This window comes from Typha angustifolia, chromosome 15, assembly GCF_048772165.1.
Source record: "Typha angustifolia cultivar Huaian chromosome 15, ASM4877216v1, whole genome shotgun sequence".
Classification (NCBI taxonomy): Eukaryota; Viridiplantae; Streptophyta; class Magnoliopsida; order Poales; family Typhaceae; genus Typha; species Typha angustifolia.
This window is the reverse complement of record NC_133253.1, coordinates 19848644-19861666: the sequence shown is the minus strand read 5'-3', so window position 1 is coordinate 19861666 and position 13023 is coordinate 19848644. Positions and strand designations below refer to the sequence as shown.

At 39.5% G+C, this 13023-nt stretch overlaps 3 protein-coding genes across 3 annotated transcripts; 1 reads left to right on the top strand and 2 right to left on the bottom strand.

Moving 5' to 3' along the window:
- Nucleotides 1–3582: 3582 nt before the first annotated feature.
- LOC140779329 (glutathione transferase GST 23-like) lies at nucleotides 3583–4731 on the bottom strand. Its single transcript, XM_073124353.1, has 2 exons — nucleotides 4268–4731; nucleotides 3583–4163 (listed from the first exon to the last, which is right to left on the bottom strand). Exons 1-2 carry the CDS (start codon nucleotides 4583–4585, stop codon nucleotides 3807–3809), a joined length of 675 nt encoding a protein of 224 aa, XP_072980454.1. The 5' UTR covers nucleotides 4586–4731; the 3' UTR covers nucleotides 3583–3806.
- Nucleotides 4732–4955: 224 nt separating this feature from the next.
- Nucleotides 4956–9399, bottom strand: LOC140779328 (phosphoribosylaminoimidazole-succinocarboxamide synthase, chloroplastic-like). Its single transcript, XM_073124352.1, has 12 exons — nucleotides 9071–9399; nucleotides 8882–8983; nucleotides 8635–8764; nucleotides 8134–8226; nucleotides 7965–8053; nucleotides 7129–7209; nucleotides 6361–6450; nucleotides 6167–6256; nucleotides 5966–6016; nucleotides 5735–5781; nucleotides 5567–5624; nucleotides 4956–5490 (listed from the first exon to the last, which is right to left on the bottom strand). Exons 1-12 carry the CDS (start codon nucleotides 9344–9346, stop codon nucleotides 5434–5436), a joined length of 1164 nt encoding a protein of 387 aa, XP_072980453.1. The 5' UTR covers nucleotides 9347–9399; the 3' UTR covers nucleotides 4956–5433.
- A 1659-nt stretch (nucleotides 9400–11058) lies between these two features.
- On the top strand, nucleotides 11059–12918 carry LOC140778999 (uncharacterized). The gene is made up of 2 exons (XM_073123933.1): nucleotides 11059–12081; nucleotides 12419–12918. Exons 1-2 carry the CDS (start codon nucleotides 11086–11088, stop codon nucleotides 12809–12811), a joined length of 1389 nt encoding a protein of 462 aa, XP_072980034.1. The 5' UTR covers nucleotides 11059–11085; the 3' UTR covers nucleotides 12812–12918.
- Nucleotides 12919–13023: the final 105 nt, after the last annotated feature.

The window sequence follows — 13023 nt, the reverse complement described above, 5'->3', positions numbered from 1 at the left end:
AAAAGATTAGTGATTTTTTTAAATAATTTTATGTTCTACACTTTTAAAAAAGAAGAATATCAGTGGTAATTATGAAAACAAAAAAACCCGATCTATTGAGATCCGAATCCAGATGGATTTGGAAGTCCAACTTAATTTCTGCCAGAGTACATGGTAAAATAGTCAAACAATTGACCAGGAAAAGGCACAAATAACATCCAGAGTGGTCTCTCAATAGAAACTTCCAATCCTTTCTTGCTCCTCTGCAACTCTGTAACCAAAGTCTTGAGAAAGATATGGGGAGAAGAGGGAGCGAAAAACTATGGCAATAAACTAAGCCCTTTCGTCCCCGTTTGAAACGCATCACGTATGACTACGTGAACGAGGACTTGAAGAACTTCCGCAAGAAGGCTCCAGATTGTCGAGTACGTCGACGAGGCGTGGAAGGAACGCCACCCCCCTCATGCCATCGGATCCATATGAAAAGTCCATTGCTCGTTTCCGGGCTAACTTTGCTGAAGAAATTGTCACATCTTTGCGCTTTAATTTTTTGGCTTTCAGTGAACTTATGGTAAATATCAAGACTAATTCTATGTGTTTTCTAATCTGCAGTGCTTGCTTGGGAGTTTTGATGTGTTCTCCAGGGTCGGAGAGGAGCAACTCAAGGCAGTGAAAGAGATGCAGGATGAACCTTAAAGCTCTGGAGCAATACCTCCGGGGGAGGAAGTTCTTTGGCGGATAAGTGAAAGGTATGGTTGACATTGTTACTGGGTGGATCCCAACTTGGCTTGGAACGATTTGAAGAAATCATCGGCATCACAGTGATTGAGGAGGATGTACTGCCATTGATAGGTCAACGGAAAATGGATATCCTAAATGAGGATTTGATCAAATAAACTATGCCCCGTATGGAAAAGGACATGGCACATAAATATTACAAATAGTGTGCTCTATGCTGCAACTGCTTAAATGTTTCTATATTTCTTCATTGAATTTGTATGTCGTGATGACATCTGCGTTGTAAATCCTTTGCCAGAGCTTAATCGCTGGATAATAACATTTTCCTTTTCCATACTAGTTAGCTTCACTTGGGGAGAACAGGGCAAGAATTTAATGCGAGTTGTTTTCAGAAAATGATAGGATATTTTTTGCCTGCTCAGCTTGTCAAAGAACAGAGGAAGCCCCATATGTCACGCGAAATTTGCCACCATCTTAGGTGTAATATATGATTAAGTGTTGCAAAGTTCATCCACATCTATTTCATATCTTGCGAAGAAGGTGTCAATTTTAAAATGTGGGACTTTAATGTAGTATAGTACGTCAGAAACAGGAAAGCGTAAACGATTGACAAGTGAGGACTCCATGGGTTGGAACTTGGAAGAGAAGAGTGGAGTTAACTAGGAAGTGTGATTAATCTAGTTTTCCATCCCGTCTAATTTCCATATATAACAGGGGTTTTGGTTGCCCAGGTTAAAGTTTTAAGTCTTCTCGCCTCAAAATTGCATTGCTGTGGATATGTTTATCCTAAATGAGCCACTAAAGCTCTGTTGGTCTAAAGATTGTTAGAAAAGAGGCTCCTTTCTTACGTTCTAATCTTAGGATGGTGTCTAGTCTAGTTTGAGCCTAGCTGAATCTTTTATCGTCCCAGTTGTGTTCTAACTTTTGACCATATATATCCATCCATCATGCTGCCTCTCTGAATTGTCTCTAGTCTTGGATATATTGACGTAAGTGATGAGCAAGCCTTTGTCCAAAAATTCAAGATGGATTTGGAAGTCCAAACTTACTCTCCAGGAAACCTTGTTCATTGAGTCACCTGTGAGTATTGCAACCTTGACCGACAAAGAAAGAATCACAATCTATACGTTTGATCGGTAACATATAACTAGCCGACATTCTATGTAGGCAAATGACGCAGGGATTTGCGGACTCATTCAAACATCCTAAATTATATTCTAACTGAGTTTGAATTTAACTTTTACAGAGTTTACGTCAAGTTTGTTTTTCAAAGTCCTAGTTAAAGTTATGTTCAGAATCATTATAAAATTAGAGCTTTATCCGGTTAGAATTATTTGAGATTATGTTTTTATTTTTCAGATCGGTAAATGTGGATGGAAACTATAAATATGTACTAGATATAATTTTTATTGAATAAATATTTTCTTTCCTACGTTGTGATTGAGGTGAGACCTCTTTTAACTTTCAGAGATTGAAAGTGAAGTTTTAGTGATAAGCCAAACTCTTGAATTGATGGAACACCGTCTATCTATCAACTATGTATTTTGGAAATACGTTAAACTCTTATTATTGGTGAGATGTCATTCGTTTATCTTATTTCATCCTTAAAGATATTCATCGGATGATCCCTTTGAATTGCGCAGCAAATCAACTCTAGCTTTGTATATAAATGATCATGCAATCATCAACCAGATGCAATTCTTTGCAACCTAACTCACGATAAAGAAGACTAGAGAAGAGAGTGATACTGTATGAGCTCTCTCTCTCTCTCTCTCTCTCTCTCTCTCTCTCTCTCTCTCTCTCTCTCTCTCTCTCTCCCCTTGCAGTTTTTCTGCTGTGCTGACCAAGGCGGGGAGGGGGAGGAAAAACTTTAAGGTTGTGTAAGAGCTGCGAGAGGGCTTTACAAACTTTGCAACAATGCTTCCGGGGGAAGTTCTTTGGAGGAGAAATGATTGGTATGGTGGGCATTGTTGCTTGTTGGAACCCTATTTGGCTAGCGATGGATGAAACGAAGAGTTGATAAACAACTTATGCCTCCCTTAGGAAGAGATTACAGCACATATGCGAGATACAAGGAAAAATGTGTTGTCTTCTGTACCAACCATAGGGTGGATAATATAATATGAACTTTATGTTGGTGATAATAATATGATTTTAAAATAACAAAAAAGTTCGATCCAATAAAGGATATTAAATTAAAAATTTACATATTACATAGAAATGTTTTGTATAGCCAAGTCTGGTATTAAACAATATTTTCTTAAGACTAATCCATCCTTCGTAAATAGCTTTTGAAACAGTAGACGTTAGTCTTTTATGATATAACGATTGTCTTACACTCGAAAATAAGTTGCTATCCAAATTACTTATCTTACTAAAATCGTAAGTACTTTCTCTCAATTGTAGATAGAATACTAAAAAGGAATGAATAATTTTTGTGAAAAAATGATGCAAACAATTAGAATCCGGTTATGAAAAGATGCAACACTTCATATTTGAACTGATTAACCGTTTAAATATTATGGGATGCCTCACTTCGAGTTTAATCAACTAATTGACAGTTTTAATCTGGAGAGATGCACTACTTTGGATTCAACCTGACCCGACTTGAACTTGTATTAGGCAAAAACTAATTTTGAACTTAACCCACGCGAACGAACTAAACCGAGCACGTGCTTGAATTGATTTGTATAAATAGTTTTACCCATAAAATTAGTATTCTTTTATGGCTCAAAGCTTATAAAAAGATTTACACTTATATACCATACTAATATTTTTTAAATATTAAATATGGTACTAAGTTCAGAGCTAATTTTTATTTACTTCTCTTTATTAATTTAAATAAGTAAATATATAACACTAAAGTACTCTTTAAGCTCTTTAAATTTCACGATTAATTCATCATTAATAATATGTGAATCTGGCTTAAATCTGACTCAAAGTTAATAAAAAAATATTTATATTCAAATACATAATATTTTCGGCACTTTATTCAGATTTTAAATGTATCTGCTTAAATTCAAGAACTGCCTCTCATCTTTATCCGTTTTCCAGTGGAGCTATCGCATGCTAGCTTATCAAACTTTGTCTCATGGTTGTCCCGAGAGTAACTTTTCACGTCGAGCCCTGTTCCGTTCGTAGACCTTATCTTTAGGAGGCAAAGACTTCTTCACCACTTCAACATCTAGGAATCTTTGGAACCAAGCATTCATCAAAGGTAAGTCCTCGCCATTCACAATATCAACACCAGCTATCTCTTCGATGATTCGGACCCAAAACGGAAACCAACCGACGACGACGTCCAAATATCCTATTGTTTCTCCTCCAAAGAACTTCTTCCCCTCGAGGGCCTTCTCCAGAGACTTAAAGCTTTCCTTAGTCTCTTGTAAAGCCTTCATCTGTGCCTCCCCTGTTGTGAAATAAACAGCGAAGAACGCAGGTAGACACTGCAGCCAGAATAAAATAAATTTATGTTTCTGTACATAATTCTAACTGAAACTTAAGTAATAAGCAAGACGAGAGGTCATAATAATTATTTTAATGCCCATACCTTATCCTCTGCATACTTGGCCCAGAAGCGAGCCTGAGCCCTCTCATAGGGATCCTTGGGCATGATGGGATACCCATCCTTCCACGCCTCGTCGACGTACTCAACGATCACCAGCGACTCCGCCAGCTGCTTGCCGTCGTGGACGAGCACCGGGACCTTCTTGGTCACCGGGTTGTACCGCAGGAGCTCCTCGCTCTTGTTCGGCAAGTCCTCGTTCACGTACTCGTACTCGACTCCTTTGAGCTTGAGAGCCCATTCCGCCCTTAAGGCAAATGGGCTAGCCCACATGCCAAATAGCTTCACTCCTTTTGCTGCCATTGCTGCACCTCTCTCTCTTCTCTCTTATTTGATCTGGGGTTAACTCCCACTCGGCAACTATTTATTAGAATAAGAGGAGTTGCGGGTCAATGAGTTCGACATAAGTCTCGGGCAGATTTTGAGAGGTTCGCTGTCTGGTGAGTAGTGAGACCGTGAGACTATTCGTGCATGCCTATTGGCTCGCTGACGTCATTCATTACGCAGTGGGAAGGAATTATATCGGAAAAACTAAAACTCTCTTATTCAACAAACAGAACGAACGAAACTTCTCTATACTCTCGCTTTCTCTTCTCTTGTTTCAGTAGATCATTATAAATACTCCTTTAAATAGCCCTTAACAAAGAAAAAGAGGAAATTATTTGTATTTCAGTGCCGAAAGGGCGATCTTTTTCGCAGAAGTCTAATGTTATCTGAAAAATACAAAATAATTTCAGCAATAAACTAAGTAACTCACAATTGATTCGCGTTGTCCCTCTCATGTAAAGTAAAATATCTAGTCAACCGACTAGATAAGTTACAATTGGGCTATCTTGCTGCCCATTTTATCTAAAGAAAAAGATAAAAATCTCATCGATACAGTTGATCTGTATGTGAAACATGGCCAGGGGATCCCCAGCATTATACCGTAGCAAGCACCATCGATATGATGTGCGCTAGGCGAATGACATGAGAAAGAAAAGAAGGGTAACAATACCACCCTGCATTCAGGGAGTTGAGCATTTGTTCCCCAGAAATGCAACCAATTCAAGAACTGAGTTGTGTTTTGAAAAAGGAAGAGGAGCATCACAGAATATTGAAAGCTGAAGGGTTTCGCTTCTAAAACTTCTCTCCTTGAGAGTTTTCAGCAGTCATAGACATGATAGGGCTTGCGAGACATTCCTGGATATCCTTTCATGTATTGGCTCCTGTCAAAACGTAATAGCAAATCAAATTTGAGATATAGTGACCAAAGAGATGGGACTTTAAGATGTTCTAATATACCTCCTTCCCTGACAGCTCAAACTTTGTTTTTGTGATAGTTTCAAAAAGGAATATGTACCTGTAGTGCATGTTATATCAGCTAAGTCAAACATGAAATGACAACTGTGGTATGAGAATATAAATCACAACTTTGTAAATGGAGGGCAGCATAATTCCATTAGTACATACCGCCAGGCAAGTTCACACACAAGTTCTTGAGGAGCTTCTGGTAGAACCTGGGATTTCAAATCTATTAGATAAATCTAACAAGTCAACTGCAAAAAACTGAACTGCAAACTAATTGTGGTTGGCCATATGGGTCCTTTATTGTTCACATGAAATTTTCCATCAATGAGGCAAATTCAAATGCATCTTCAAGTAATAAGCGGACGCAAAAAGGAGGATTAAAAGATGATATACCTCATCAGCATATGGATTGCAGTTCTCCTTGAACCACAATCTTAGAAACTCCTGGGAACAATCCAATAATCCTGTCAGCAAATTGCTATCGACAAAACAATATCCTAAATTGAGAAGCATATCTTTATGGAGAAGAACGGCACGGGAGAAATGCTGCAATATGCACTACAACTGTATTTTGCAATTTATATCAGATTTTACCTTATCTACATTTTCAGGTTCAAGGCCAGCATTAAATCTCTCCTCATAAGAATTAGCAATCCAATACCTGCTGGAATCAGGGGTATGCACCTGAATGATCAGAAGAAAACAAAATAACCTGCAATGATATTTCTATGGAAAATGATGGAGACAAAGAAAAGATGACCAAAATATCAATGATAAGGACATCCAACCTCATCAATCAACATAATAGTTCCATCAGCTCCTTTCCCAAATTCATACTTCGTATCAACAAGTAAAAGACCATTCTCCAATGCCACTTGCTGCAAGTAACAAAGTCATCATTTGAGCTGATAACCAAAACTTTTCATATCAACAGTAAAGATTTAACATGGAGACATTTAACAGCAACTAACAAATTGGTGATTTCGTGCCTACTTTAAGCTATCATCAGAATCAATTACGATACACACTACTATCGGGACATGCAATGTTCCAAATAGATAAAAGCATAGCAGTCAAAGTTTGATATTAAAGTACATTGTACTACAGTGGTTCCACATTGTTCAGTCTTTGATCTTCTAAAGTTATTAATTTTAAACACATCCAAATGTCCCTGAAGTAGGCACTTAATTATGGTGCTAACTTGTGTTCAGGATAAACTATTGAAAGCTTAAAATCTCAACTACAAATTTACAACATGATTAACTAAGAAAGAGAAAGTTAATGCAGCAGTAACCTATGTAGAAGGACATGGAATATCTAATAATCGGAACTTCGGAAGGCAACAACATCCAGAGGCAATGTAAAAATATGCTGAGGCATATGCCCATGAATGTCCCTCTTGACTGGTATGTGGATAAGGATAAAAGAAAAACAGAAGCCAAAGTCCAGCAGTCAGTCATGCATGAAGGCATTTTACTTTAAAAAATTGAAATGCAAAAGGAGGCCATTAAGACAAGCATAATAAGAATTGATTAATAAACATGACAATAACTGACCTGCCCATATGCAAACAAGCTCAAGGCTTTGCTGCTTACTTCATCATAATCATGTCTGGACATCAGCCCAGATTTGATTATCTGGATAAGAGAATTATTCTATAAGAACAATAATTATGGGTACTAGCAAGAAATGAAATCCAAAAAGAAAAAAAAAACGCCTAACACAGTCATAGAAACATGCTTCCAAAAAGGTACTGTTATTAGGCATCTACACATTACATCTCTGACGATATACAGCATTGTATACTTGATGTAGCTTCATAAGACATATTACATATTAAGATTACCATAAAAAAGAATAACTTATTTACACCCTTTCATTATCCGCTCTGTGACTTCAATTTAACAACACATGTATCCACTGTGAACTGTAAAATTAACTACACTTTGTTGTCAAATCATTGTGAAGCAGCCAATAGCATCTGCCACATTTGCATTCTTGGAGATTATCAGGATATTCAACTTAGCTTCATTGCAAATATAACTGAAGAATAGTTACTGTAGATATCCAAAATGAGGAGGGATTTTGCAACCAAGATAAATGAAGATGGTGATTTACAAAAAGCCCTGTAAGAAATTTTACACAGTATTCAATGATGAAGGAGTATTACTAAAAATTATAAAAGATGAGGTCCCCACAGTGACAATAATATGAATAACAGTATAACACCATCTTCTGCCTGTGAGACAAGGGTGTGGAATTTACTCCCACAGTTCAATGAGCCACCGCATGCTCTTAATTAATTACAAGACACTTCACAGATCTTGATATATTTGTTTGTCAACTTTGATAGGTTATATATTTGAACTCAGAGGGATCAGCTAAAACAAACCTCATCAGGAGTCACAGGAACATCATGATCAACAGCTTTAGTTGTAGGTGTAATAATATTTGCAGCAAGCTTTTGATTTTTTACCATACCTGCAATGCATAAAGTGAACAGTGGGTAATGAAAGTTATAGCAATGTCAAAAACACTGCATCAGCAAGTAACATACATACCCTCAAGAAGGACATTGCCACAGTAAGACCTCACACCCTTGTTATAAACCGTCCACAAAGATGTATCAGTGCTACCAGTGACAAAACCTCTTACTGCAAATATTCATTAGACTACGTCATGTCAAATGTTGTGGAATTAAATAGATAAAAAAAATGAAGTTGAGTTAGAAAAAAGTCTATGAGGAGCAAGAGAACTGATGCTACAGATTCTTAAACTTGAGAAGCTCTACATTGTTCAGTCAATAAAAGTATATCTTTCTATGCAAACGGGAAATAGCTCATATGGACCTTGTATTGAGGATTTACACGAAATATATACCGTCTTGTCATTAAGGAGCAAACCGATGGCACCAAACAAACGCTGCTCTCCATCTCACCCAATCCCGCAACACCACCTTCTTACTTGATTCTTTCTTAGTTTATAAGAGAATCTCATGTTTGACAACTATATATATGTCCTTAAATAAGTCAATGGAAAGAAGAACAAACAAGATAACTCACCAACAAATTCAACCGGGAAGACTGAGCACTTCTTTGCAATTGTCACATTTTTATCAGGAGACGAAACAACCGCATTCGGAGTAATATGGCGAGTATTATTGAACCACCACAGACTCGTCTCGTTAAGAACCTAAGATATTTCAAAAAGCATACGATCCGGAGCAAGTAACAGTAAGATAATAGACTTTCTAAGATTATACAATTAAATTACCAGATGTATGTGTGAGAGACCTTTTAAAATAAATACCTGGCCTTTAAAAGGTATTGAGGCGAGAACCCGATCGAAAGCACTCTGCCGATCGGTGGTGACGAGAACAAGATACTCTCCGCTGTCGTAAACATCTCTCACCTTAAGAAAAAATACCAACTTGGCTTCATAGGAGCATCGAAGCAACACGGCATGACAAAGGAGAAATCAAGGGCAACCGCAGCTCACCTTGCCACTTGACTTGGATCCGAGGCCTGGAACAGTGCGATCGAGGTGGGTCTCGGCGAGGCAATTCCCGAGCCCGCCGCGAGCGGCGCGTAGGACCTCATCGCGGTGGCCCGCGTCGGCGGCGAGGAGGGAGGCGCGAGCTAAGTTGCACAGGGAGCGAGGGTTTCTCGAGACGGGGGAGAGGCGTAGGGGGCGAGAGAGAGATGGGAGGAAGGGGGTTTTGGCGAGGGTTTTGAGAGGGTTTGGAGTAGTGGAGGGAGGGGCGGAGAGAGCCATCGTGGAGTTGCTTCCGGGCGCGATGCGAGCGGTTGATCTTTTAATCGATCGGGATTCACCCCGAAATGGAAGTTCGGATCCGTGTCATCCTATCTTGACCTAACTTGACCCAGAACCGACTAGATCTAATCATTCTTGATCCAATCCAAATTCCAATACGAATACTAACTCGTATTGGGTAGACGTTGGCTCAATCAAGCTAGGCCTCAAATGGACTCAAGAAGACATACAGCTATACGCGCACATATGTATATTACGTACCTATACCGTAAAGTTCGAATCAGGTATCAATAAACTTAGATCTAATCCATGCCTAACAACCCTAAGTTTGAAGGAAACCTTATTTAAGCTACATTAATATGTTGTGTATTAAGCTAAAGTGGTTTATTTAAAATAATGGTAGTAGACGATTTGCTAATGAAATTAATAAATATTATGAGATATAGAAGATGAAAGTAAAAGAGATAATGAAAATTATGATTAATGAAAGAAGATTTGTGATTTTTGAAAAGGAAGAAAGAGAAGAAAATAATATACCCTTCTTTCTTAAAAATAAGAGATGGATAAAAGAAAGAGGCTCGACGTGGACGAAAGTAGAAAATATTAATATTTTTCACTAATCTCAAAATAGCTATTTTTCATCTATTTAGATGCTAGTTAAAATTTTAAAATATTCAGATTAAATCTAACACGAAATATTAGACAATAGCTGCTTTCAGATTAAGGCGTTCGAACACCGTTGGACAAACACTTGAATGCCTCAACAAAGACTACTGTCGGATTGGGATATTTGAACGATGTTGGCCAAGTGTTTGGACGTTTCGAAGTTCTATTGCTCTCAATGTTAGTTGAGCATTCAAATATTTCGACAAAGGTTGCTCTTATGTCTCACTATTCAATCATTGTTGATCAAGCGTTTGACTACATAAACCCGATGCCACAAGTTCATTAAAAATAATAAATAATTAATACTATGATAAATATATTCAATCCAGCAAACCTAATATTTTCTGTGAGATGACCCGATTAGATTCAGATGACATCTTAATCTTTCTCCATAATATCACACTTAGATATGTTTCTATTCGGCAGTGTTATGTAATATAATTTAGTATCAATTTTCTACATATTTGGCATTTTTCAGCAGCTTTTACCGAATGTTTTCCAGCAATCATGCGTCGACTATTGTTAGATTCCATCTGAGGTCAACTGGAAACAGCAATTGGAGCTATGCGACCTAAAGTTAGGCAACCAACCTTTGGCGACGAGGCCACGATCGAACGACGCGCATGTGGAAGAAAACACTTGGAAGGATAAGATTGTCAACCAAGGTGGCACGAGTTGTAAATGGAGCCTTCGCCAAACCTTTTTCAATTTATCTTCTTCTTTTTTTTTTTTTTTTGCCAATGTGAACTGCGTTGGTGAAGCTCCAGCATAAATCGGTCAGTATAGAGAGATCTTTGAAACATTGTTATTTAGCTGACATAGCTTAGTTAGGCTAAAGTTTAGTTGCCATTGCTTCATCTGCGTATATCCCTCGATCTTGACTTTTAAAAGTTGGAACTTCAAGCACACTTTTGATCTTTCCACCCCGTACTCCACTCATTCCTTAAAGTTCGTGTGCCCTACCTACCTGGCTACAATTTGCAAAGGAAAAGATACGTGCAGTTACCAATAAGTAGCTACCAATCTCGATCTCCAGTCTTCACCATCAAACACCTAACTCGTTAATTTACAGCATGAACACCACTCTAGCCCGAGTGCAGAGCTCCAAATCATCCACCACCCAAAAACCCTTCTACTACTACTCATCCCTCAAGCACTCCCTTTGCTTCCTCACCACCTTCATCACCCTCCTCCTCTTCTTCCAACTCCAAGCTCTCAAGTCTCCCTCCTACCTATGGCCATTCCGCTACGGCGAAACAACCATCGAGCTCAACCGGACGCGGTCTATGCTTCGCGACTCCGTCACGTTTATCCCCCTCAGAGACTTGCGCTTCGCGAAGGAACCCATGTCGGGCCACACCTGGTTCATGAGCTCCATGAACGACACGTTCGAAGACGGCGACGCCGAGTACCTCCATTTCCCTTCTCAAGCATCTAAAGGGAGGCTCCTCTGCCTCTCGGCTTCCGACGTCTCGGACGGCACCAAGAATTCCTACGCATTAGCCTGGCCCGAGGCCTTGCCTTACAACTCCATCCTCCTCCCTGGGCTAACCTTCGTCGCAGACACCTACTACGACTACAATAACATATGGCATGGCCTCTCTGCTATAATTCCGTTCGTTTCATGGCACCAGAAGAAAGACTGCGTGGTTCCGGCTAGGTGGGTATTGTTCCACTGGGGAGAGCTAAGGACTAAAATGGGCACGTGGGTGCGTACGATAGCAGAGGCGGCGATCGGGAAAGTCCCAATACTACAAAAGTTCGACGACGGCGGACCGACGTGCTTCGAGGAGGCGGTGGTGTTTCGGCATAACCATGGGGCGATGCCGAAGGCGAAGAGGGTGGAGATGCATGACGCGATGAGATGCAAAGCGAGAGCTTACTGCAATGTTGGCAAGGTGGCCGGAGACGATGCGGCGGCCATTCAGATGACTCTGTTTCTTCGGACCGGCGCGAGATCGTTCAGGAACGAGACGGCGGTGATCAAGATCTTTGATGAGGAGTGCAGGAAAGTGGTGTCTTGCAGAATTAAGGTGGAGAGGCCCGACAACTTAACATTCTGCGAGCAGGTTAGTGGTTTCTAACGGGTTTCTCTATGTGTTTTAGGGAATTTCGTAAATTACGTCCAGTATATTTCTCTTATTACCGTTAACAACCTACCATATCAGCTCTTGCATATTTTGTTATTATCTTATCGGTAATCTGCCTAACATAAACTTACTATAGTGATGCGTTAATTTGACGATAAACATAATACCCCCCAAAAAATAACGGTCAAAAAAGGATTAACGTAAATGATAATCACTGGTTGGCAAATGTTAATTACAATAAGAACAATCCTAGAATACAAATTATAAAATTCTCATTTTATTATTATTTATCCGTCTTATTCCCTCGCTGATGCAGGTGAAGCTACTAAGTGAGACTGATATCTTAGTCACACCCCATGGGGCTCAGCTGACGAACCTATTCTTCATGGACAAGAACAGCAGCGTCATGGAGTTCTACCCAAAAGGATGGAAGGAGATGGCCGGCGTAGGGCAGTACGTCTACCGGTGGCTCGCGGACTGGTCCGGGATGCAGCACCGAGGCTCATGGTGGGATCCCGACGGCGAGCCGTGCCCAGATGAAAAGGATAAGTTTCATTGCTTTGCCTTTCACAAGGATCGCCAGATCGGCCACGACGAGGTACACTTCGCCGGATGGGCTGCCAAAGTTCTCCAAGAAGTGAAGGGATATAAAATGAGCGTTGCATCCGGGAGAAGTTCGCAAGAATCAGCTTCATGTGAATGTAGCTGAGCCTTGTAATATTGATGTGGAGGATGTTTTTTGTATAGGTGTATCAAAGTTGGGAAAATATGATAATTTGTATTTATAATGATTTACACCTCGCCGTTTGGACCTGCTCAAACTGGACTCCTAAATTTTGCTTTTAGATCCAAACATTTCTTGCACTGAATCAGCCCTAATAACAGCCATCAACGGAATGATAGAAAGATAGATTACTAAGT